Raw genomic sequence first — 26,108 nt, 5'->3', positions numbered from 1 at the left:
GCAGGCACAGTCACAATTAAAAATCTTTTTTTATCCTCTGGTTGAAATATCAAGGGTAATATATTCTTATCTTGATACATACAATGCAGGAACATCAAAATAGTTTCTAACATGTTGCTCCACAATAAGAGCCATCAGAAATTAGACCAGGACAAAAGTTATTTCTGTGTTGTTATAATAATGCTTAGCAATTAAGAAGCCTGATTCTCCACTGCTTTGCAGCCTGTGAAATCACTCACACCTGTGCTAAGTGTCAAATGCTCCTGCCTACTTCCCCTGTAAATGGAAAATTCAGATTTAGTAGCATTTTACCCCCTCTTTATGCAGGTATCAATAATTATTATTAGTGTTACTGTAGCAGGTAGAACTCCCCCACCAAGATGGGGTCCGCTTTGCACCAGGCACTGTACAATCAATCATTCAGGCAGTGCCAGTGCTTAATTTGTAATGAAAGAGGTGCTGGGGCTCAAGCAATTTTTTTAAAAAAACTTTCATAACTGACACTACAAGGTCAGAAGTGCCGGGCTCAGCCCTGGCCCAAATTAAGCATTGGTCACTGCCCCAAAGAGTTTTCAATTTAAACAGACACAGAGCAGCAGGGGAAACAGAGGCCCAGACAGCTGGAGTGATTTCCCCATGGTCACACAGCAGCTTAGATACAGAGCCAGGAATTAGAAGCAAGGTCTCCTGACTCCTGTTTCTACATTGGACCCCACTTGTCTCCCCTCTGTAAGTGATCACACAAAGTCCACATCTTCCCATTCCCTTACAGACATTCATTAAAACCTCACAACGCTGTGAGCCAGGGCTGAAGAAGTGGGTTTTTTACCCACAAAAGCTTATGCCCAAATAAATCTGTTAGTCTTTAAGGTGCCACCAGACTCCTTGTTGTTTTTGTGGATACAGACTAACACAGCTACCCCATGATACCTGAGGGCTGATTTGTCATCTCCATTTTACAGGTAGGGTCACAGACCCAAACAGGCAGGCTGCTGGTCACGCAGGGATTTGAAATGAGCTGACCAGAGTGTGTGTCCCCGTAGCCCAGGGCTCCTCACTGCAGTGCTGGTCTCTCTCCAACAGGGTGTTTCCTGCAGCCCCAGGACCATCTGTTTCCAGCGCTGGCTCCCGCCCCTGGGGATCTCTACCTTTGTTAAAGGTCAAACTTCCCCGGGTCAGACCCCCACCCAGGTCTTGACAAAGCCCCTCCAGCCAGGCGACTCCTTCATTGCCAAAACCCGAATGCGCGTCAATGGCCAAAGGCTCAGAGCAAATATTTGCCTCTCTCCGCCTCGCTCCCGGTAGACCTAAGGGACTTGCTCCGAACGCGGCTCAGCCACCTTGGGACACGGCCCGCCCCTGCGCACACGCGATTGGTCCCGGCGCCCCGTTCAGCCTCTGGCGCCCCGCCGGGGTTCGCTCGGCGGGCTGTCACTCACGCAGGTGGTGGCCAGGGCCAGGCCCCCAGGTGCGGGTAGTTGGTGCTTCCCGCAAGTTGGGGCCGGCTGCTGGGCGGGGCAGGAGCTGAGGGGACAGAGCCGGTCCCCAGCCCGTGCGCGGCGATGGCTGGAGCCCCGCGCGGGCTCGATCTCACCTTCCTCAGCGAGCAGGAAGCCCGGCAGATTGTCCAGGTGCTGGAGCGGGACGCGGAGCTGAAAAGGGCCGAGAAGGACCGGATCAGGTAGGAGGCGTCGATCCTGATCCCAGTGGGCCCCGTGCCCCGCTGGGACGGCAGAGGCAGCGCTCCCGAGCTCCCCCTCACCCCGTCCTGCCTCCCCGCGGCCGCTGCTGCCCCGCCGCGCTGCCCCGCCAGGCTGGGCTGTGTTGAGTGTGTCAGACCCTCGTGCCCTCAGCGAGCCCCGCGAACAGCGGCCCTGGCTCTCCCAGGCAGGGTGCACGGCGGCGGGTGTGTGCGTGGCCCCCACGGGCTTGGTGGGTGCAGGGCAGGTTGTTAGGCCGTATTTGTTTGTGTGCGTGTCGGCAGGGGGAGGCTGCAGCTCCCCTGCCCTGCTAGCGGCCCCCCCAAGTGTCCCCCCCCCCAAGCCGGCACGTTACCGGGAGCCAGATGCTCCTGCCCCATGCGGGAGGGTTTGGGAGCAGCTCTAGAGACACAGCAACGGGCTGGGTAAGAAGCGGGTGTGTCTGTGGTGAGTGGGGCACTGAGGGCTCTGCCGGGTCTCCCCCCCTCCCCCTTGTCACGGGAGGCTGTTCTGTCACCTAACCTGTCAGTGACAGGGTGTTGGCTGAAGGTTGATTCCTGGTGGAGCGAGGACGGCATGAATACTTGATAAGGGCTATAAGGAAATGATCCATGTCCCTGTGACAATCTCAGGCACATTCCAGACTGACTCTTGGCACCTCTCCAAAACCAAAGTAGAGGCCTCCACTGATCGAAACAGATAATAAGGCAATTCACCACTAGGTCACCTGTTTGATTTCATCCCAGGTCAGTGATGACCTAGTGACCTAGGTGAAATAACTGGGTGGCCTTAGTCCAGTTCCTAATGGACAGGTGTATACATCCCATAACCACTAACACTGGTTACTTGTTGCCAGTCAAAGCAGTGACCAAGCACTGAACAGAAATACCCGGTGATCCTTAGAGGTACGGTGCCTCCAGGTCAGATTTGAGGTGCTGGTGAGATAGAGTGGGGAAAGCTGCCCTGAGTGCTGCACCTGTTCTCCAGGGTTCTCCCTCTGGCATCTTTCATGAGCGTGACATTCACTTAAACTTTAAAAGGAAGGCAAAGGTCATCTGAAATGAAGTACCTCAGCAGACTGGACTTGCCTGACATATTACAGGGGGCTTGGTTAAACACATGGGGGTAAATTCAGGACTGACTTATACCCTGTGTAACCCCAGAGAAACCCAAGGTTTTCCTCTGAATGGGCGCTCCTACTGAATCCATTGTTTCCAGTTGGTGTTTGCCTTTCTTCAATCACTAGCTAGTTTCTGTGTGGTTCGCCCTGTTATAAGATAGGGAGGGGAAAATTGGCCAGGCGTGACTGTTTGCAAGGCTGGAAACATTGTGAAGTATAAATATAGGCCAAGATTTTTGAAAATGGGCACCTAAAGTGAGGCTCCTAAGACCACAATTAGGCATATAAATAAGCTTTTCAAAAGAGCTGAGTACGCCTTTTGAATTCAATAGACTTACACCTACCACCAAGTCTGAATTTGGTCCTACATCTCAATATTTATGGTTCTGTTTTTCTCTTTATGCAAAGGCTATCCAGGTAAGCTTAACACGTAATGGGGTATTTCTACTGATAGATTGTTGAGTTGGAGGTCTACTTTTAAATTTCAATTAAGTTAGCCTTAGAATGTAAGCTGAGCAGAAGAGCGGAAATAGTCTCTTGTGGCTAAGGCACTGGACTGGGATCTGGGTTAAATTCCTGGCTCAGCCAGAGTCTTCAGGTGTGACCTTGGGCAAGTCACTTAATCTGTCAGTGCCTCAGTTTCCTGTCTGAAAAATAATAATTCTTTCTAACACCATTTGTTTGTTTTACCTATTTAGATTGTAAGTGCTTCAGATAGCTCCCTCTACTGTTATGATAAGGCTGCGTGTCTGTCACGGAGGTCACGGAAGTCATGGATTCTGTGACCTCTGTGACTTCTGCAGTGGCTGGTGTGGCTGGCTCCGGGGCTACTTGGGCAGTCCCTGGGCCAGCAGCAGCAGTTTGGGTGTGGGAGGGGGCTCAGGGCTGGGGCAGGGGGTTGGGGTGTGGAGAGGCACTTACCTCGGGGGAGGGGCTCCCCGGAAGTGGCCGGCATGTTCCTGCTGCTCCTAGGCGGAGGGGCCAGGGGGCTCTGCATGCTGCCCTTGCCTGCAGGCACCACCCCTCAGCTCCCATTGGCTGCGGTTCCCGGCCAATGGGAGCTGTGGAGCCAGCGCCTGGCCTTCCCTCCCTCTAGTAGCTGCAGGGACATGCCGGCTGCTTCCGAGGAGCTGCATGGAGCTGGGTAGGGAGCCTGCCAGCCCCGCCAAGCCTCCTACTCTCCTCCCCCCCAGCACCAGCAGGGGTCCTGGGCCACGCGCTGCTGCATGCCTCCTCCCCAGCACCCATGGTGCCCCCGGACTGCCCCCCCCCCCAGCACCCGCAGCCCCCCGGCTCAAGTTTTTGTTAGAGGTATATAGAACAAGTCATGGACAGGTCATGAGCTGTGAGTTTTTGTTTAGTGCCCGTGACCTGTCCACGACTTTTACTAAAAATACTCGTGCAGGGGGCCATGGAGCCCATCTAGATTGTTTTCCTGTAATGGGGTTTGTGAGGTAGAACCGTGCAGGCCTGAGGTACCCACCCAATAGGTAAATAGATCCACTGACCCTTTCGTAGGAGCTTCTCAAGGCAGGGAGCTGTTTGTGATACCCTTCATATGATTATATAGTGCCACACACACTGAAAGTGCTATAGAAATAATTATAAAAAAATATTTAATTATGTCTGTTTCTAACATGTTTGTGCCTGTGAAAAGACTGTCTTCATTGGGATAAAAATATCATATCATTCTTCAACTCCAGATTAATTCATAAAGGCCCAGGGATTGTCTAGATAGAGAGTTAGTGCACAGAAAACTGGGGTGTAAATCTACAGTGCCCTAGTTTGCCGTGCACTGACTGGCCATGTGGATTCTGCTACCATACACTAAAAGTTCCCTAGTATCGTTTGACATACTCCTGAATGGGATCAGATTCTAGCCCTTTTGGGGCCGCACCCTAGAGTGCAGTCAGGTAAGGGATGGCATTATCTGGTATCAGCAGCACCATAGAATGGTGCTAGGGGAAAGGAGAGGTGGGGCTGTTGCCTTCTCCATTGAATGGCTAGAGCAGGTCTGAGGTCAGGCCAGGCATACCCACAGTCTGCCTTTCCAGTCATCTCTGGAGCTAAAGAAGATTTGCTTCAAATTGTCTGAGCACGGCTCAGCCTCAGTACAGGCAACAACCTCCACCAGTGGATTGGCACCAGGGGCGTAAGTGGAGAAAGCTAAGGCAGAGGGAGTGAGGAGATGGCCAGTGAGCCCTTTAAAAGAAGCAGGGCTGTAACCTGGCAAGGTGGGAGCAGGCTCCCTGTTCATTTCCACAAGGACCAGGAAAGAAAAGCTTGGAGGAACAGCAGAGGACCCCTGGGCAAGTATTGAATTTATTTAATAGGAAGAGCCCCAAATTGTTTAGGTAGTTGATTTTATTTGGGAGCTTATATAGACCCAATTACCACAGTATCTGAGTACCTCAGAGCCTGTAAGGTTTTTAATCACCACAACATCCAAGTGAGGTAGGGAAGTACTATTATTCCCATATTACGGATGGGGAACTGAGGCACAGAGATAATAAGGCTCAGATCCACAGAGGTACTTATGTTTATGTCTGGGGCTTAAGTACCTAAGTCCCAGTTTTGGCTCCACTGCGATCCACAAAACTTCAGCCAAACCTGGTCAGCTCCTAAACTCACTCAGAGCATAAGTTTTCAGAGTAAAAGTTCCCTAGCTTCCCCCTTCTGAGCACATGTGTAACCCACACACCTTCTGGTTGTGGTGTTGTGTCCCATCTAGTGGCACCGAGACCACTTAGAGAGAGAGATTTAATGAGCTTGCTCTACAGCCTTTGCTAATAGCCAGTTGGCTTTTAGCTCATGCACTAAGCTCCAGAGGTCCCCGGTTCTATCCTGCCCGCTGATGACTGGAGTCCGTCAGCGTTATACATGCACTACTGCCTCCCTCCCACCTAAGCTACAGAGCAATCCATGAGCTGGGGAAGCCAGTCATTTGGCGGCCTAAAGTGCATACAGGCCCAATACAGTAGGTGTGCTCAGAGGCCACCTACCAGATCGGGTCCCATTCAAAATCATCATTGTGGTAGTGCCGCCAGTAACCTTATAACTAGGCTTTGCAGAATTCAGGGTTTTTAAAATAATTTTGATGGATAATAATTTATTTTTAAAGATGATCGTTTTAAATTTTCACAGTTGTAGGAAATTATGGGGGAGTCAGACAATTATTTAATGACAGGTGTTGAGATTCAAAAAGTTAAAGTTTTATAACTGCTAAAACACAAATTGTCAACATCACATGTCAAAATATACAAAGTAAATATCTTTAAATCAACAAATTGTATCTGTTTCTACTATTCAGTTACTAGTCCATTTGTAACAAGCCTAATTCAAAAATCTTAATCACTGTATTTTTATTCTAATAAATTGTCAGATTGGCATAGACCCTGGGTTTTGTTTTGTTTTTTGCCTTCCTCTGCAGCATGGGTCACTTGCAGGTTTAAACTAGTGTAAATGGTGGATTCTCTGTAACTTGAAGTCTTTAAATCATGATTTGAGGACTTCAGTAACTCAGCCAGAGGTTAGGGGTCTATTATAGGAGTGGATGGGTGAGGTTCTGTGGCCTGCAATGTGCAGGAGGTCAGACTTGGTGATCATGATGATCCCTCCTGGCCTTTGTCTGAGAGTCTAACTGCTCAGGCAGCATTTTTCTTACTTTTCCTATCTGTACATTTTGATTTATTATTGATGGAAATATTTTTTGTTGGCTTGTGTGTGTATGGTGAAATTGACATTCCCAACGTTTATCAAATAAAAGATTAATCCATCCAAGCCTACTTATCAGTTTTAGCCCTGTCATTAGATCACTCACCTGGGATATGGGAGACCCTGGTTTAATTCCCCCTTCTCTGTCAGGTGGGGGAAAGGATTTGAACAGGGGTCTCCCACCTTTCAGGAGGTGCTTTAACCACTGAGGTACTAGCTATTCTGATGTGGGCGATTCCTTTAATCTCTCCTGCTGAAATTGTTCCGCTGTGAATACATAATGAAAGAATCTTTGGAGCCGGGAAACTAGACCTGGCGTCCACTGCCTTCCAGGTGGATGCCCTAACCACTGGGCTACAGAGTCATTCCTGCTTTTTTTCTTGCTCTCTCTCTGTGTGGCCCAAGTGACTGTTCCACAGTGGATCAATACTTAAATCATCATTGGGCCAAAGAGAGCAAGAGAGGGAGCAAGAATAACTCTGTAGCCCAGGGGTTAGGGAATTCAGCTAGGAGACCCCAGGTCCAGTCCCCCATCTCCTACCACTCTTCCATTATTTAGCTAGGGTCAAACAGCTTCAGCAGGAGAGACTGAGAAAGACCCACATTAAAATATTCCGTAACTCCATGGTTAGAGCACCCTCCTGAGAGGTGGGAATTGAACCTGTGCCTGTAACCACTGGGCTGAAAGTTATACAGTAGGTACCGCCATCACCACTTCCTCTGACCATGTGTGGAGCAAGGCAAGCACCTAACCCATTCCCACAAGAAAAGCCCTCTGTGCCTAAGCTGCCTGACTCTTCGCAGCAGGTGCATGTTTGTGAATTGCTATGCAGAGCTAGGCTTCTCCCTAGGCACCTATCTCCCAGAGAGGGGTGGGGGGCTTAGCACACAGCATTCTGAGCAGCATCTCCCTTTGGCTAGTTTAGGTGGCTCCCCACTGGCATTCTGGCTTTTGTGGATCACATTCTTAGGTGCCTTCTCTCGTTGGGTGGGGGGAGTGGTGAGGATGTAATTGCCAGCCCCAGCACTTATGGGCACCAGCTTCAGCTGGTGGGAGGGAAGCAGAGGGGGATAATAAAGGAGGAAGGGAACAGAATGAATCAGTCGCTCTTGTTGCTAAATTGTCTTGCTTGATTGCTTGTTTATTAACTGTTTATGTCCAGGCCCGGGAACCGGAGCAGCTGGCACCAGAGCAGATTGTTATTACATTAGAGACGAAGAGCCAAACCAAAGTAATGAATTCTTAGGAGTTTTCAGCACCTCTGCCCCTTTGCAGTAAATGTCCCCTTGGGTTATGAATACAGAAAGCATGCAAGAAACATTAATCCTCTTCGTATTGTTTTGTAAACACTTGCTGCAATTGGACTCTTGGGAGCAATTATTTATTAAGGAACACAACTGAACTTACTCCTTATGTTTGGCAGGCCAGTCACTGAGCTCCCCACTTGGTGCTATTGGATTTTGTTTGAGTTGTGCTCCTTTGAGATGCTTGATCCCAAGGGTTTTACTGTAGCAGCCAGGTATAAAATGGTGTAGAGGGAATGCACCTTTTTCATATGCGTTCTGCACTCATAGCAGATTGTGCTCCTTTGTGTTATGGAGCAGACTTGGTGCATCTTGGGATTTAATTTGTTCTGACTTGTTTATATTTTCAAGGGCCTGATCTTCCAGCCTTTACTCAGAGATGTGATCCTTACTCATTTACACAAAATGCCCCATTGAGAAGCATGAGACCACTTGCATGAGTGAAGATGACCCATGGGAGTCAGGAGTAATGGGACAGAATCCTCTAACCCTTTATCACTAAGGAAGATTTCTAACATCCTGCCTTATGCCTCAGCAACTTTTGAGGCCTAGAGAGGGAAATACAGGGGCAACCAATCGTGGTAATTATCCTTGTTTCACTGGTGCTCCCTCCTGCTGCTCACACGGCCACAGCTGTACTTTTATTTTTAGCACACTAGCTTGATCAGAGCTAGCATGGGTATATCTATTCGAGCTGGGAATTACTGCTCCAGTGCAGAATACCCTTAGGGAGGCCTGATTTAGAGCCTGATGCAGAGCACGCTGAGATCTGTCAAGACTTCCATTGACTTTGGCAGCCTTTGGATCAGGCCGTCTTGTGCTTTGACAGCGCTTGAAAAATGTTGCATGTATATCTCCTGCTTTCCAAGGCTATGCCCCATGCAATTTAAAAATAAGAGTTGTAAACTACTTATTTGTACTGAATTTAACCCCCTTTAAAATTTCCTGCTCCTCCATGGTGAATGGGCAAATGGAGTTTTCAAGCCCAGGACCTGGAGACAAACTTTTTTTTTCTCACTGATGCAGGTGGTCCTTCCAGGACAGAGATGATGCATGTTGTCCAGGAACAGCATGGAGACATTTGTTCTACCATTCCTGGATTTGTTCTAAATAAAGGACTTCAGTTTCTAGAGCTGACAATCTGAAACCTCTCATAAATTCTAAATTTTCATGTAAGAAAAAAAAAATCAAAGTAGAAAAAGAAGATTATAAAGGAATTTTCTTGATCATTTGTGCAACTAAAATTGATGTGGGATTTACTCTTTTTAATAGTTGAACAATTATGCTTAACATATTTAAGTGCAGTAACACATATATGAATGCCTGGGTGTGGCAATCATTACTCATATTTTTTTACAGTTTTACACTGTAAATAGTTACATGTATTGGTACCATAACAACTGAGACCTAACACATTAATTCAAAAGAAGGCTAAGTGAAGTAGATAAGATCTAAATCTAACTGGATTTTATTACTAATAATTATGTACATTTTAATTCGTGGTGAATGTAACTAAGAAACCATAATGCCTTTGTGTTCTGTGTACTGCACCTTTACACATCAATGTACACTGGCCTGAGTGCAAAGACAGTAGCCATAGGAGGAAGGTGATGTATTGTTAAGGGTGCAAGCCTGTGATTTGGGAGACCTGTGTTCAATTCCCTGCCGCACCACTGACTTGCATGACTGTGGACAGGTTACTTAGTTTCTTGCCTCAGTTTCCGACAGCTGTAGAGTAGGCATAGCAGTATTTCCCTAATTCACAGGGGTGTTAAGAGAATAAATGTGGGAAAGAGTGTCAGGTCCTCAGATAGTATAGTAATAGGGACCATATAAGTAAGAATGGTAAATTTTGTTTTCAGAGTTACTGCCTGGTATAGAGGAGACTGTGCTCCCTCCTGGAGACTAGACTTTTGTACTTTCTTATGACTGCTTTCCTCAAAGGATAGAAGTATTTTACACTAAAAGTATATAATGGCTCTTATGAGAAAAAACAACAACAAGAGTAATTGGATTGTAAACTAACAATGACATCACAGCATTAATAGCTACATATAAACCGTCATTGTGTGTGTGTGTATATGTGTCTGTCTGTCTGTCTGTCTCTCTCTCTCTCTCTCACACACACACACACACACACACACACACACACACAATGTAAGCAATGCTGTGGGCCAAATTCTAGTCCCAAATTTGTGTGCACAACTCTGTTCGATCACTTAGGAATGTAAGTGCATATTTTGAGAGAAGAATCTGGCCCTTAAACCCCACTCCTACAATGAGAACTCTGCCAACAGACCTCTGATCCTATGTAGAGCTCCCAAACTTTGGAGCTCTGCATGTGACCAGAACTCCTTCCACACAAATTTGCTTGCAGGACTGGCATCTTAGTTTTTAATTTGGAGCTCATTTCCAAATTCATGTAACTTCAGAATTCATACATACTCTGCTACTCTTTCCTTATTTTTCCCTTTTATTTTTCAATGTGACATTTTTATACCAAAAAGCAATATGGCTACATGAGAAATATCTGTGTCTTGCATCTTCATAAAGTAGTTCATGATAACATTTATGGCTGCACTGTAAGTTCATAGATTCCTAGGCCAGAAGGGAATAAATGTGATCATCTAGTCTTCCTCCTGTATAACACAGGCCATAGAACTTCCCCAAAATAATTCCTAGAGCAAAACTTTTAGAAAACAATACAATCTTGATTTTAAAAATTGCCAGTGATTGAGAATCCACCACTAGCCTGGACAAGCTGTTTCAATAGTTAATTATGCTTACTGTTACAATTTCACTTTTTATTTCCAGTCTGAATTTGTCTAGCTTCAATTTCCAGCCATTGGCTTGAGTCATGCCTTTTTCTGCTTAGTCTGCTAGACTAAAGAACCCCTGTTATCAAATATTTGTTCCCCCTGTAGATACTTATTGAAGGAACACAAAACGGACACTGTGTAGAATCAAGCAGGTGGGTTTATTACGCACAGCGCTGGTGGAGTGTCACCTTGCTTATTAGGCTCAGAGACACTGTCAATCAATTGATTACAGTAAATTATATGGATTTTCCATGGGCGGAGGAAAGTGACAGGGTAGGTAGTCCCAAACCCCTGGATAGGTCTAGCAGCAAGACAAGATAAGCACAGTAGCCAATGGTCAAAGATTACATAATGTCTCCGCCCATGGTTTTAGGTTAACAAGTAACATACAATTAGTACTTCAAACAATGTATAAATGTATATTAGTAAAAATATATATATGTTGAATTCTGATTTGGGGTCCATAGGAATGAAGTAGCCCTTCTGATTGTCCAACAGGTGTATACCTAGCAGTTAAAACAAAAAGACAAATGAAAAGTACATGGCAATAAAGATTGTCTTTCAGTTGCTCATTTGTGTTTCTAAGGCAGGCATTGGTATCTGTGGGAAGCAACAGGGAGGTTGTCACATCTCATACTGACATGCTTGAACCTTTTCCATAAACTCAAGGTTGATGCGTGGGGAGAACATCTTCTACAGAAGAACGGACCCAGGCTCAATAGGTCCCTTTCATTCCTTTGGCCTGTTTGCCACTTCAGATAAGAGTGCCAATTACTGCTCCCCACCTGGCATTTTGCTGACTAAACTTATTTTAGTAAAAAGCAAAGTTATCTTTTGTTTGCTCTGCTTCTCTTAGCTAATGTTGTTCACTGTTTACTAGGCCTCTGGCCTCTTGACCAAACTCTAGACTTTGGGCCTGTAAAAAGAGCTGACATAGTCTATATTAGGTTGTTACATAAACAGCACATGGATTCTGGCCCTTCACTTATAGACTGTAATCAAGTCACCCGTTAACTTTCTTTTTATTTAGCTTAACAGACTCAAGGAGTGCAATCACTTTTTCTAATCCTTGAGTCCTGTATCAGTGCTCCATTTTCTTGCCCAGGATCGATATTAGACTAACAGGCCTATAATTACCCATTTATCCTTTCTAAATATTGGCACAACATTAGCTTTTTTCCAGTCCTCTCGAACTTCCCCAGTGTTGCAAGATGTATTAAATATCAACATTAACAGTCCAGTGAGTTAAAAGAGCTGCCTGGGGAAAACTCTTGGATGCAAGTTATCTGGAGCTGCTGACTTTAAAATATCTAACTTTAGTAGCTGCTGTTTGACATCTTCCTGAGATACTAGTGGAAAGGAGAGAGTCTTGTATAATGAGACTATATCTGTTTCTCCAAATACATACTAGAAATATTTATTGAACACTTCTATCTTTTCTCCATTATTATTGATGATTCTTTCCAGTACGATTTGGCTTCTTTTTGTTCCTAATATACTTACATTCTGTATTGTCCTTAGCTATAGCCAGCAGAGTTTTCTCCTTGTGTCCTATTGCTTCCCTTATAAATTTTCTGCAATTCCTAGCTTCTGATTTATATTCATCACTATCAACTTCCCCTTTCTTAGATTTGTTTTTTTATATATATTATAGCTGCCTTCACTTACCCTCTAAACCAGGTTGTTTTTTTTTAACCAGTATAGCCCTCTTCCTTGATTGTGGCTTTTTGGAGATCTAGTAGAGCAGTGGCTTTCAAACTTTTTTTCTGAGGACTCAGTTGAAGAAAATTGTTGATGCCCGCGACCCAACAGAGCTGTGGATGAGGGATTTGGGGTGTGGAAGGCGCTCAGGACTGGGGCAGAGGGTTGGGGTGTGGGGATGAGGGCTGCAGGGTGGGGCTGGGAATGAGGGGTTCAGGGTGTGGGAGGGAGCTCTGGGCTGAGGCAGGGGGTTAGGGTGTGGGAGGGGGTCAGGGCTCTGGGCTGGGGTGCAGACTCTGGGGTGGGGCCGGTGATGAGGGGTTTGGGATGCAGGAAGGGGTTCCAGGTTTGGGGGGGTCTCAGGGCTGGGGCAGGGGATTGGGGCACAGGGTTGGTTTGCGGACTTACCTCTGGAAGCTCCCAGTCAGTGGCACAGCCGGGGTGCAGAGGCAGGCTTCCCACCTGTCCTGGCACCATGGACTGCGCTGCGCCCTGGAAGCAGCCAGCAGCACGTCTGGCTCCTAGGTGGAGGTGCGCAAGCGGCTTCGCACAACTCTCGCCTGCAGGCCAATGGGAGTGCAGAGCCGGTGCTCAGGGCAGGGGCAGCACGCCGAGCCCCGTGGCCCTCCTGCCTAGAAGCTGGACCCACTGCTGGCTGCTTCCGGGGTGCAGCGTGGTGTCGGAACAGGTACGCTCTAGCTTGCCTTAGCTGGGCAGCACCGCCAACGGTACTTTTAATATCCTGGTCGGTGGCACTGACCAGAGCGACCCAGTGCCTGACATACCGTGATCCAGTACTGGGTCGCGACCCGAACTTTGAAAAACAGTGTAGTAGAGTGTTCTTAAACCATTGTCATTTAGATTTTTCTGATTACATTTTTTTCTCCCAGATTTGGCTTATAATTGTTTTCAGCTGTATGACATTTAAAGCACCAAGTGTATATATTACTGCATACACCAAGTGTATATAAGTCACCTGCATGGAAGAGCAGGGGTTTGCTATGATTTCCCTAAGCGTGTTAACATTATCTACTGAGATGGTATTTGTTTATGAAAAGTCTTTTTTCATGACCCACTAAAAACTCATTAGACTGGAAGAGTAGACATGTCTTGGTTACATACAAATCAAAACCACTACAAGGGACATTATCTAAGGGCAGGTCTCCACTAACCCCCCAATTCGAACTAAGGTACGCAACTTCAGCTACGTGAATAACATAGCTGAAGTTCGAAGTACCTTAGTTCGAACTTACCTCGGTCCAGACGCGGCAGGCAAGCTCCCCCGTCGACTTCGCATACTCCTCTCGCCGAGCTGGAGTACCGCAGTCGACGGCGAGCACTTCAGGGTTCGACTTATCGCGTCCAGACAAGACGCGATAAGTCGAACCCAGAAGTTTGATTTGCTTGCCGCCGAACTACTGGGTAAGTGTAGACCTACCCTAAGAGAGTCACTTCTAATCAGTCAGGTTATGTCAGTAGCTACACTCCCTTACCCACCATTTGGAATTTACACACCCACACAGCATACTTTAAAAGATTATAAACATTCTTCCCCTCAATTGCATCATGAACCTATAGTTATTTTATTACTATATTGCTAGGTAGCTTGTGAACATCTTGGTCATAGGCAGTGTGATAACAAGTGCAGTACATCAGCCATTCTGCACAAACTGATTTCCTCCCCCCACCCCTGCCCTGCAGCTCCTATAGTAATTTATACCTGTGCACAAACAGCACAAATCGGTTATGAAACATTACCAAATCACAATAGTAGTGTTGTACACCCATAATGCACTCTGCATAAAGGTAAATGACTGAACCAGGTTCAGGACAATTGAGAATCAGGCCCACTTTCTAGACAGAGAGCAGCTGACAGCTGTGGCATTATAATGCCCTTAATGAACTGTCACTCAAGAACTTGTGTTTTCTAACCTATTCATAGGTCCAGTAAAAAGATACTCCAATTTCTGCCTTGTCTACTTGTTCCCTGATAGCAACATGGCACAAAATAACATCTTCACGATAAACTGACTGACCACACAAGATAAAACCTGAAGAAGAGCTCTGTGTGGCTCAAAAGCTTATCTCTTGCCAACAAAAGTTGGTCAAATGAAAGATATTACCTCACCCACCTTGTCTCGTACCAGGTAATAGTGAGATTCAGATGTCAAGATTCAGTGACACAAAGTTCCTCTCTGACTGTTCTTTCAGCCTCTGGTAATGAAGTGGTTTAATGTGCTGGAGGGGTTGTGAAACGTCGATATAGCTTGAGCTGGGTGATGAATACACTTAGCTATCGTGGTCTCAGTTTGTAGTGTTCTGTGCTTTAAGGACTTGCATTATTTGACTTAAAGACAATCTGAACTCCTGATTTCTTAGCTTCCTCTGAACTCCTGCTTCCTGAGTTGTCATACACAGGTAATTTGTGTACTCGCCATGGGGATGAATCTGGCTTCTTGCTCCTGTAGCTGCCCACTGGCAGCTTGTTATGAAGTTCCAATGGTTTCCACTTCAAATCAGTCTGTCTGCCTATGCTCCTGCCCAGGAGAACAGACAGCAGTTAATGGAGATGGAGTTTTGGGCTTAAATAAAGGAAAAATAACATCTAGAATAAGGAAACTCATGGATATAGTTTAATATGCTAAGTTGCTGCTTTGGAGTGGGTGGGGGGAAATGCAGGTAGCCTATTCCCGGTGACTAGAGGGGGCTCATTTTAAGATTACAGCACCAAAGACAACTATAAAGTATAGGGTGCAAGGATGCTCCTGTGGTTAAACCCCAGGGAGTCCAGAGATGATATTTAATTTACATCAGTGATATGATAGCTTAGTTTTCTGGAATCAGTTCCTTTGTAGACTGATTAAAATTTAACCTCTACATTCGTACTGAGTTAGGCTTTACCAGAATACAGTCAGTGTTGAATTAAATGTATAAACTTGTGATTAGAGCTAGCATACACATTGTTCACACACTTATTGTTCTGTCTCCCAGATGTTCTGGCATCTGTCTGGTATGTGGTACCTCTGATTATTCCTTTGCTCTAAGGGCTTTGAAGCTGTGTGATGTACAGTAGCAGTTTTTATTGTAATAGCTCATTAAGGAAAATATATTGGACAGATTTTGTGGCTTTTTTTTACAAGGGGGCTGGGAGTGGGGCGGGGGAGAGGACTTAGAGGAGGTGGAACTCCTGGAAGGGGCAGAGAAGATAAAGGAGTGCTGCTTCCACTAAAATATTCCCCACCCCCATCCATAAGACCTTCTGCAGATGCTTAATGCGAACAGGGCTCTTGCAGTTTCAGTGCTAGGATGGGGGGGGACCCCTTATCTGTGGCATTCTCTCTCCTAGAGGCTGCAATCAAATAGCCACAGCCAAGCCCTGGTCTATACTACAGAGTTAGGTCGAGTTAAGGCAGCTTACATTGACCTAACTCTAAGCATCTACACTAAAATGTAGCTCCCACCGATGTAACAGGCCTACTACACCAATTTAATAACTTCACCTCCACAAGAGGTGTAGCGCTTAGGTTGACATACTTAGGTTGGCACAGTATGAGTGTAGACTGGGGTGGGCAAACTATTTTTGGCCCGAGGGCCACATCGGGGCATGAAACTGTATGGAGGGCTGGGTAGGGAAGGCTGTGCCCCCCAAACAGCTTGGCCCCACCCCCTATCCGCCCCTCCCACTTCCTGCCCCCTAACTGCCCCCCTCAGAATCTCCCACCCATCCAACCGCCCCTGCTCCTTGTCCCCTGACCGCTCCCTCCTGGGACTCCCACCTCTAACCGCCCCCCGGGACCCCACCCCCATCCAACCCCCCCGTCCCCTGACTGCCCCGACCCCTATCCACACCCCTGCCCCCTATCCAATCCCCGCTGTTCCCTGTCCCCTGCCCCCCCCGAACCTCTGCCCCATCCAACTGCCCCCTGCTCCCTGTCCCCTGACTGCCCCCCAGGACCCCCTGCCCCATAGTCAACTCCCCCGGCCCCCTTACCATGCCGCTCAGAGCAGCATGTCTGGAGCCGCGCCTCCCGGCTGGAGCCACACACACTGCCGCACTGTCCTGCATGAGCGTGCAGCCCCGCCACCCAGAGCGCTGCCTGTGTGGTGGCATAGCTGCGGGGGAGGGGGGACAGCAGGGGAGGGGCCGGGGGCTAGCTGCCAGGCCAGGAGCTCAGGGGCCGGGCAGGATGGGCCCGTGGGCCGTAGTTTGCCCACCTCTGGTGTAGACACTGCATTGCTTAAATTACCTGTTGCTGCCTTTCAGAAGCTGTCCCACAATGCCCCGCGGTGACAGTTAAATCAGTGCATGCACTCCTTGTGAAGATGTGCACCGTCGACACAAGGCGCATAGTGTGGACACTGCAATGGCTGTATGTCAACGTAACTTAGCTCAACTTAATTTTGTAATGTAGACTTGCCTTAAGATGTTCCCGCTTAAAATAGCAGTAACTGCATTCCAGGATGCATGTGGGAGTTATGTGCAGGAGTTGGTCTCTGCCCATTGACAGTCCAGCTCCTTAAAGTGGTATGCAGCCTGAGAGAGGAGGGCCAGAGGACTAGAGTTGAGAGGCTGATCCACGGAGTCAGGGGTTTCATTCCCAAAAATCCTTTGTACCTTTACTTTTGAGGCGTTTCCTTGCATCAGTGGGAAGAGTCTTTCCATTGACTTCAGTGGGCTTTGGATCCGGCCCTCAGAGGGCAAAAGATTGAATGTATATATTGCGCAATCTTCTTGTTGTGACCTTTATCCCTAACACCCTTTACTGTTTGTTTGATTATGAGTGCTGTAAAAGCAGCAAATAATAGCACCACCATGTGAAGAAATTCAGAGAAGAAAAACAAAGAAATATTGAGAGAAAATGAAAGGTGACAGGTTAAAAGGACACTGTCTACTAGTCTACACCCAAGCCTTGTATTGTTTTGCCAATCCACTATTGACAAAAACTATTTTGTTCTTCTAAAAAAAAGTCAATATAAACATTTTCAGATCTAGACACTAATTTTGTGGAGACATAATATGCACATTCTTAATTTGACAGACATGAAGATGTTAGATAAATAAACCTTTGCAGGATTACAGACTTTTACAGAAATCCCCGTAGTGTGCGCATCCCAGATGTAGTCCGTTTCACTTTCTGGCTCTTAATACTCCTGCAGTGTGCCTCCAGCAGAAAAGTGAAATTTTCATTATCTAAGTTGAAAGAAGTACAAGAAGAAAACAAGAGCATAAATAGTACATAAGTAAAATCTTAAATTCTCTCAGCTGTAATAATATAAGCTATTGTTAGTAACACATAGAGGGATTTTTTTTTTAAAGATGACAACTTGCCCGTGTACCTTTAAATATCTCTTATATTGTTACTATATACATACATAAATAAATTAGTGGAACTGCTGGCTTATGCATTCTGAGGGATGTGTGATTGAAGTAACTGAGGGCTTGTCTACACTACCGCGGTAGTTCGACGGCTGGCAATCGAACTTCCGGGTTCGATTTATCGCGTCTGGTGTGGACGCGATAATTCGAACCAGGAAGTGCTCGCCGTCGACTGCGGTACTCCACGTCAGCGAGAGGAGTACCGCGGAGTCGACGGGGGAGCCTGCCTGCCGTGTGTGGACCGCGTCTGAACCGCGGTAAATTCGAACTAAGGTATGTCGACTTCAGCTACGTTATTCACGTAGCTGAAGTTGCGTACCTTAGATCGAATTGGGGTGTTAGTGTAGACCAGGCCTAAGTCAAAATTAACTAGATACATAAGCCAAGGATAGAGAGTTCACCAAAGGGGCATACAGAATAAAGCAGGAGGAAGGTAGTAAGTTGAAATACCAGGGAAAGATGCTTTTCTTTGTAAAGGGAAATCTTGGGTCCAAATTAGACAAAAAAATGGTTTTCTAGTGCTGTTTTTCCAGTGTGTTTGTATACCCCTCACTGACGAAGCAACCCACTTCAAGTATGAGCAGAATAAAAGAATAAATTCCTTGAATGACTGCTGCAAATTATTTGCACTGCAATAGTTGGTATCTAATGCTGTGGGCACAGTTTTGTTTTCTTTTTCATGTAGCCACTTCAGCTTTGCCTTCTCAGCCACTGATTGCCTTGAACTGATGAGTTCTTTCTGGTCTGCCCCTCCTTCCCCCTGTGAAGTCTTCCTCTTTCTCTGGATACTGCAAGATGTATAGTTTGCCATTTTGTATTCAAGGATCATTTAGGGCCTGATCTTGCTCCTACTGAAATCATGGGAGTTTTACTTTTGACTCAAGTAGAAGCAGAATTGGGTCCTCATTCACAAGTAAACAGCAGGTTGTTATAGAGCCTCTTTCAGAGGCTCTTGCTCAGCACCCCAGTCTCTGTTTCATTACTAGTTCCTTCCCTCACCCTTCTACAGTATGAGGATGGTAGAAAAGATACTTTTCCTCTTTCTCTAGCAGTAGAAGCTCCCAAGTGTCACAACAGGAAGTGCCATGTTGAGACTGTAGCTTTCTCTGCAATTATGTTAATGATAGTAGGTTCCATATCAAAGCACAAACAAAAACGCTCGGGTCACTTCCTCCCCATCTCCAGGCCTACATAAGAAGAATTAGGACCTGTTTATGCAAATATGGAAGAGGTGTGTATTAAAAAAAAAAAAAGTGATGAAATTGTTCGTGGATTGAGCAATATATAGTTGAGATATTGTTTGAGATAATGATGGGGAAAAGTTAGAAAAGAGGGGTCATTCAGGATTGTACCTGCTATCAGGGCCGGCTCTAGGCACCAGCTTACCAAGCAGGTGCTTGGGACGGCCACTTCGGAGTGGGGTGGCACGTCCAGCTGTTCGGCGGCAATTCGGCGGACAGTCCCTCACTCCTGCTCGGAGCGAAGGACCTCCCGCCGAGTTGCCGCCGCAGATCGCGATCGTGGCTTTTGTTTGTTTGTTTGTTTTTGTTTGGCTGCTTGGGGCGGCCAAAACCCTGGAGCCGGCCCTGCCTGCTATAGTTTGTTGAACAGTCAACACAGTCAGCCTTCTGGGTGAAGTCCTTGGAAATAATTAGGGTCCTACCAAATTCACGGACGTGAAAAACGCATCACGGACCATGAAATCTGGTCTTCTGCGTACTTTCACCCTATACTATACAGATTTCACAGGGGAGACCAGTGTTATTCAAACTGGGGGTCCTGACCCAAAAAGGGGTCATGGGGGGGGAAAAGGGGCTGCAAGGTTACTGTGGGGGCAGGTGTCGTGATATTGCCGCCCTTATTTCTGTGCTTCCTTCAGAGCTGTGTGGCTAGAAAGTGGCAGCTGCTGGCCAGGTGCCCAGCTCTGAAGGCAGCACCGCCAACAGCAGCGCAGAAATAAGGGTGGCAGTGGGCGGCTGGAGAGTGGCGACTGCTGGCCGAGGGCCCAGCTCTGAGGGCAGCAGCACAGAAGTAAGGGTAGAAATAGCATACCATGCCATCCTTACTTCTGCGCTGCTGCTGCTGGTGGCGCTGCCTTCAGACCTGGGCTCCCGGTCAGCAGCTGCTGCTCTTCGGCCACCCAGCTCTGAAGGCAGCGCTGTCAGCAGCAGCACAAAAGTAAGGATAGCAATACTATGACCCCCCTACAATAACCTTGCGACCCCCCCCCCACTACCACCTTTTGGGTCAGGACCCCATCAGTTACAACATCATGAAATTTCAGATTTAAATATCTGAGATCATGAAATTTATTATTTTAAAAATCCTATGACTGTGAAATTAAGCAAAATGGACCGTGAATTTGGTAGGGTCTTAGAAATAATCTTTTATCCTCCAAGTTTTTGGAGGTAGTTTTGCTAGTCACACTGTTGTCTCCTCCCAAGATGCTCAAATAGGTGCCATGAAAGAACTGGAGTGGAGGAGTGGAAGAGGGCAGTTAGGGTTTAGATGGTGTTACAGAACACTGTCTCAATATTTAATTTGTTTTCTGCTTTATTCAGCAGTGTTGCAATCCAAATAATAATAGCAGTGAGTCACAGGCACGTTTCATGGTCTATATTTGGAATCAGATTACAACACAAGATTGTTAATTACTTTATATTCTCAAGAACTGCTTTCCTTGTAGTTTAATATTGTTGTTCAGCATGGATTAGGGGGACCATGTAGACGTGATTGGGCAAATGTATAGTGGGTGTAAGATAGTGTTGATGGGAGCTCCTCCAAAGAGAGGGGATCAGTATTTAGATGGTATATAATAAAAGATAATATATGTATAAAATATCATAATCTAGTTACTATATATATATATATATATATATATATATAAAATGACATAAGGGCTGGGGAGTTTTTTGCATGAGTTTGGAAGAACTGTATTATTCATAAGCGTCAAATCCCGCACAAGTAATATATGCAGATCATCCAAAACAAATACCAGTAAAAACTTTACACTGCTTTAGAGTGCATGAATTAAAAAAAATAAAATCTTTGCAATGTTGTATAGTTGGAATGAAATATCAACATCTATTCATCCAACAGATAGAGTGTAGGGCTGGTTGGATTTTTTTTGTTTTTACACCTTCTTGACCTAGCAGGAGAGCAAATCTTAAAAATAGATTAAAAAAAACTGCCCAAAACTTCCAAAAGTTTGAGGCCATGGTTAGGATATTTATATATATAAATAGATCTGGAGCAGTGGAGCTGCAGGTTTTTGCCTGGAGCTGGAGCGGAGCCAGAACAGTTCCAAAGCCCTGCGTAGGGAATTCAGGTGTTTTTCATCAAGCTTTCGGAACACTTTTTGCTTTTTACCACTAGATGGCAATAAATTGAATATGATTTTCATCTGCCTTTCTTGAACTGTTTTCCTCTTAAAAAATAAGTCCAAAAATTAAACTGGTTTGATATAATATATATGTAACTTCTGATCTGTCATATCATTACATCTTACACAAATCAGACTAATAATTTATACTTATTTTTTTCAAAGAGACGATGGGGATGTCTTATAGATGTTCTCATCTTTCAGAACTCCAGCAAAGCAGGTCTATGCTTGTTTCTGAGGTAGTTTGTGCTCCTTGTGACTGCAGACTCTCCCCAGATGCTGCATTTATAGTTCTGTGTCTGTATTTTTACTCTCTCTGATGTATTGAATCTAGGGTGGCCAGATGTCCCGATTTTATAGGGACGGTCCCGATTTTTCGGTCTTTTTCTTATATGGGCTCCTATTACCCCCAACCTCTGTCCCGATTTTTCACACTTGCTGTCTGGTCACCCTAATTGAATCCCTTGTGTTAAGGCTGTAATGGAGGTGGCTCGTGGGAACATCTTGTTCAAATTCTTCCAGCAGTTTGACATGGGAGCGGGGGTGATTTTTCCTGCTTCTGATGGAATTCACCATCTCCCTCAATACTTCTTAATCATTCGGGTTTCCTGAAGAGTAGAGTTTTTGCCTTTGCATCAGATTGCACCAAATATCCAGCTGTGTTTTGTTTTTTTAAAAATCCTCCCCAAAGGAAATCTCCACAAACCTACCTATAAAGGTCTACCCTGAGCCTACCTTCCTTTAAATGACATCAGCTGAACAATGCACTACTCAGTACTGTTTTCTGGAAGAAGTGTGAGTGTTTCCAGCATGTGCATTTAATGTAAGCTTGTTTGCCAGCAGTGGTGTCTCCAACAGAGACAGAAAGTGATCGTATGTGAATCGATAAGTGAATAGATTTCTCAGCCTGTAACCCTCCTCTCAGAGCACAGGCACGCCTGAGGCTAGGTCTACACTACAGCGGGGTTCCGACCTAAGATACGCAACTTCAGCTATGTGAATACCGTAGCTGAAGTTGCATATTTTAGGTCGGCTTACCTGGCGGTGAGGACGGGGGAAAGTCGACCGCTGCCGCCGACTCCGCTGCCGCCTCTTGCCGAGGTGGATTTCCGGAGTCGACGGCAGAGCGATCAGGGATCGATTTTACCGCATCCTCACGAGACGCGGTAAGTCGATCCCCGATAGACCGATTGCTACCCGCCGGATCGGCGGGTAGTGAAGACATACCCTGAGTCGTGGGATTTACCACAGGGAAGATTTTTTGAGAGCCATTGTTAAACACTGGCATTTGGTCACAGGGCTGCACACAAAGGCTTTCTCCCCATCCGAAATACCATGTGGGTGTGGCACTTCTTGCTTTCAAATGACATTGCAGTAGTTTTGCAATCCAGGCGCACAGTAACAGGGTTGGCCACACGCTGAGCACCCCAGCATAGCCAGGGTTGGCTGTGCAGCACTCTGCCTTTGTTTACCCTCTTCAGGAGCATTTAAGAACTGTGCTGGAGGCTTTCTCATGACCAGCAATACTCCTTCTTAGGATCTGGCTGTATTAACATAAACAATTCAAACCAGCCTCAAAGTCTCAAAATATAGTCCATCAATACACCACCTATTCTAATCTGCTAGTCTCAGGGCTCTTCTCCAATCCCAGTCTGCTTTTCAATCAAGCAGCTATTTCAGCCCCTTCTAGCTGGAGTCCTTCCCTGCTCTTCCCAGCACATACTCCCCAGTCTTCCTACCTGGAGTCCTTTCATCTCCAGGAAAGGGCCCAACACCCTCCCAATGCTGTCTATGCTCCATCTTTGAGAGGTCCGTAGTCAAACCCCTCTACTGTTCCAGCCCTCAGCCTTCTTCAACTCTTTGGCTTTGGTTTCCAGGCCCAAACCCTTCTCCCTGTCAGAGTCTCCCACAGCAGCCTCCTGCTCACTACAACTCTTCTCTGTATCTTCCTGCTGCTCTCACAGATGACACCTGTCCTCCGTTATGCCCCATCAGAGCTGTTAACATTGCACAGGTGGGCTGGAGCAGTTTCTGCTGTAAGGGCCCAGTCCACCCTGCAACATGCATCATTCAGACTTTTTTGCATCTGCAAACTATTCTTTTAGGTCCCAATAAATACTCTATTCATATGACCAGTTATTTTGAATAAAAATAACAATTGCTGTTCAGTTTCTCTTTGTTTGGTACCTTGTCCAAGCCACATTTGTATAGTTTAATCCATGCCTAAATCTGCTTTGGAGAAATCTATAAATTGTAGGTTGGTTATACACAATGTTAAATACGGGCAAGCCACGAGGCAGTAATGAAAGTTAGAAGAGTAATAATCTTGTTTAACTGACAGTGCATAGCTATACAATCTGCATTTAGTATTGTGTTCGTAGTACACACTGAAAGCTCCAGACAGGGACCCCACACTGCTGAGTGCTTTACAAAATACAGTCTTTGCTACAAATAGTTTACTATTAGGACAAGAACAATTTTATTGGGTTTTTTTTCCCCTACAGAAATATGAGGATGAAAAATCTCAAAAATGGTTTAATTACAATATATATATTATTTAGGTTACTGATGTGACAGACCCTCAATTTAAGCTTTAATGAGTTGTAAGATGTATATGTTTATGCATTATGGCCCCGGTTCTGCAAGGCAGAAGGCTAACTTAAGCATATGGGTAGTTTCCTGAAGTCACAGTTAGGCATGTGCTTAAATACCTTGCTGAACTGGGCTTTCAGCTCTCACTGAAATCAAAGGGATTCTTTCCATTGACTTTGATGGATCATGTCCTAAATCCTTATTTGGTTTGCTTTTACACATTTTTTTTTAAGTAAGTTGATTTGTAGAAATCAAGCATAAGTGTTTCCATGAGGGAAAGGAGAGTTGCTAGTGGTGAACAGTAATAGAAGGTAAATTTCTAAATTAGTTGAAAAAGTTGACTGGCATTTTTTCTTTTTAGCAAACTTCAGAAGAAAAAGCAAGATGTAACTGGACTACAGGGAGTGACAGGAGAATGGTTTGAAGAAATACAGAGAAAAAAATTTCGGAATGAAATTGACGTCAACAGAATGTTAAAACGACCACTAGCACATTGGCTAAGAAAGACATCAAGAACCGGTGAGTCATAGCGAGTTTTTCAAATCCCTTTCTTATGTGATGATCACCAAAACCATGCAGCAAAGCATCTCAAAGTTCAGTAAGAAAGAAGTTTCTGAAATTGTGTTCGACCCCTTCTCACATCAGAGCTTTGCAAAATAACATTTTAAAAGGGAACTGTGTTCCTTTGAAGTAATTGTGTTAAAAGCACAACCGTGCAACAGATTACAAAGCTCTTGGTATTTCTTACCCTAGAGTTATAATAGTTGGAAAGATTATAAGCAAATAGATACAGTAGGCATTATCTGATGAAAGAATGAGTGTTAGCTTCATATAAACTGCATTAGTTCCACAGAAATAAAAATCAAAGGTAAATATAATGATCACAGTCCAGTCTAGTTTTTTTAAAGGAGATGAGGGAAACGGAAATAACTTTCGATAAATGAGGCTTCAGAGAAGCAGAGTAGATGTCAGGGGACAAATTTGGATAATCAAGATTTGGATGAAAGAGGTTTGAATGTATTTGAATAGAAGTGTGACTGATTACACAGGGCTAAAATGTGTGCAAGTGTCAGATTATCAAAGTGGGAGATTGACCCTGTCTGCTGCCTGGTTGCCACTGTGATAGAACTCTGGGCAGTCTTCTTGCATGCATGCTGTTGCCCATCAGATCCCAACATGGTCAATGTCCCTATCAAATTTCCCATTCTGTAGTGCAGTGGATCTCAACCTGGGGTCCGGGGTCCACTGTAGAGCTGTGAGCAGGTTCAGGGGGGCCGCCAAGGAGGGCCAGTGTTAGACTTGCTGGGGCTCAAGACAGAAAGCCAAAGCCCCATCGTATGGGACTGAAGCCTGAGCAAAGTAGCTTCACCGGGGCCTCTGTGGTGTGGGGCCCCAGGCAATTGCCCTGCTTGCTACCCCATAACACCGGCCTTGACTTTTATATGCAGAAAACCAGTTATTGTGGCACAGGTGGGCCGTGGAGTTTTTATAGCGGGGAGGGGGGATCAGAAAGAAAAAGGTTGAGAACCTCTGGTGTAGTGTCTCCCGCATCCTCCCTCCATGTGGCTCTCATGAATAGATCTTTTCTCCATTCACATTTCTATCTGGTATAATTTTTTCATCTGCCACCCTTTGGTATACATCACCATCCTCTGCCTCTCAATAGCTGGAGGCAGCATCATAGGAAGCAGAACTATATTTCCATAGAAGGGCTGTATACCAAAAATGTCACCTAAAGGCCACAAAGAGGTTCATGTGACTCTTTTGATGTCATGCTTACTATCACCAAAACGTTAGGTTCCAAAAGGAGTAAAGGTTTTCTAACATGAAGTCTGCCTGTCAGTGAGGTACAAGTGATACATTACAGCCAAAAATGAAACCCTCTGACCTAAGTTCCCTCTGAGCTGCGTGGCTGGGCTCAGGGGACCTCAGGGCTGCTGCGGGAAGAGATGCCTCTCCCCCAGTACGTACCTGCCATGGCAGGGAGAAGCACCCCTCCCCCTGCCCACGCCCGCTGGAGCTGCCAGGGAGAGGCGCCTCTCGCAGCAGCTGAGGGCTGGGGGAGAGAGGGCTGTGGGGAGTCCTCTCTCTCTCTCTCTCTCTCTCCCCCCACCGCAGCCACTGAGCAGCCTGCACCCCAAACCCCTCATCCCCGGCCCCATCCCAGAGCTCACACCTCCCCCACACTCCAACCCTCTGCCCCAGCCCTGAGCCCCGTCCCGCACCTGAACCTCTCATTCCCGGCCCCACCCCAGAGCCCTCACTCCTAGCTGAAGCCCTCATCCCCTGCAACCAACCCTCTGCCCCAGCCCTGAGTCCCGTCCTGCACCCGAACCTCTCATTCCCAGCCCCACCCCAGAGCCTTCACCCCTAGCCGAAGCCCTCACCCCCTGCAACC

At 46.1% G+C, this 26,108-nt stretch overlaps 1 protein-coding gene and 1 long non-coding RNA gene across 2 annotated transcripts in view; one reads left to right on the top strand and one right to left on the bottom strand.

Moving 5' to 3' along the window:
• The first annotated feature begins 1,562 nt into the window (after positions 1–1,562).
• The window catches only part of POGLUT3 (protein O-glucosyltransferase 3), a 61,800-nt gene continuing 37,254 nt past the window's right edge, over positions 1,563–26,108 (top strand). The window contains exons 1-2 of the mRNA XM_026653415.1: positions 1,563–1,681; positions 24,072–24,229. Of these exons, the coding sequence (XP_026509200.1) occupies positions 1,563–1,681; positions 24,072–24,229 (277 nt within the window). The remainder of the gene's footprint in view (positions 1,682–24,071; positions 24,230–26,108) is intronic.
• The window catches only part of LOC113406763, a 39,173-nt gene continuing 23,862 nt past the window's right edge, over positions 10,798–26,108 (bottom strand). The window contains exons 4-5 of the long non-coding RNA XR_003369874.1: positions 17,424–17,550; positions 10,798–11,164 (exon numbers count right to left, since the gene is read on the bottom strand). This is a non-coding gene — a long non-coding RNA (uncharacterized LOC113406763). The remainder of the gene's footprint in view (positions 11,165–17,423; positions 17,551–26,108) is intronic.

Source organism: Terrapene carolina, unplaced genomic scaffold, assembly GCF_002925995.2.
Source record: "Terrapene carolina triunguis isolate 2854851 unplaced genomic scaffold, T_m_triunguis-2.0 Scaffold138, whole genome shotgun sequence".
Lineage (NCBI taxonomy): Eukaryota > Metazoa > Chordata > Testudines > Emydidae > Terrapene > Terrapene triunguis.
The sequence above is the reverse complement of the archived record's forward strand: the minus strand, read 5'-3'. Positions and strand labels throughout refer to the sequence as shown.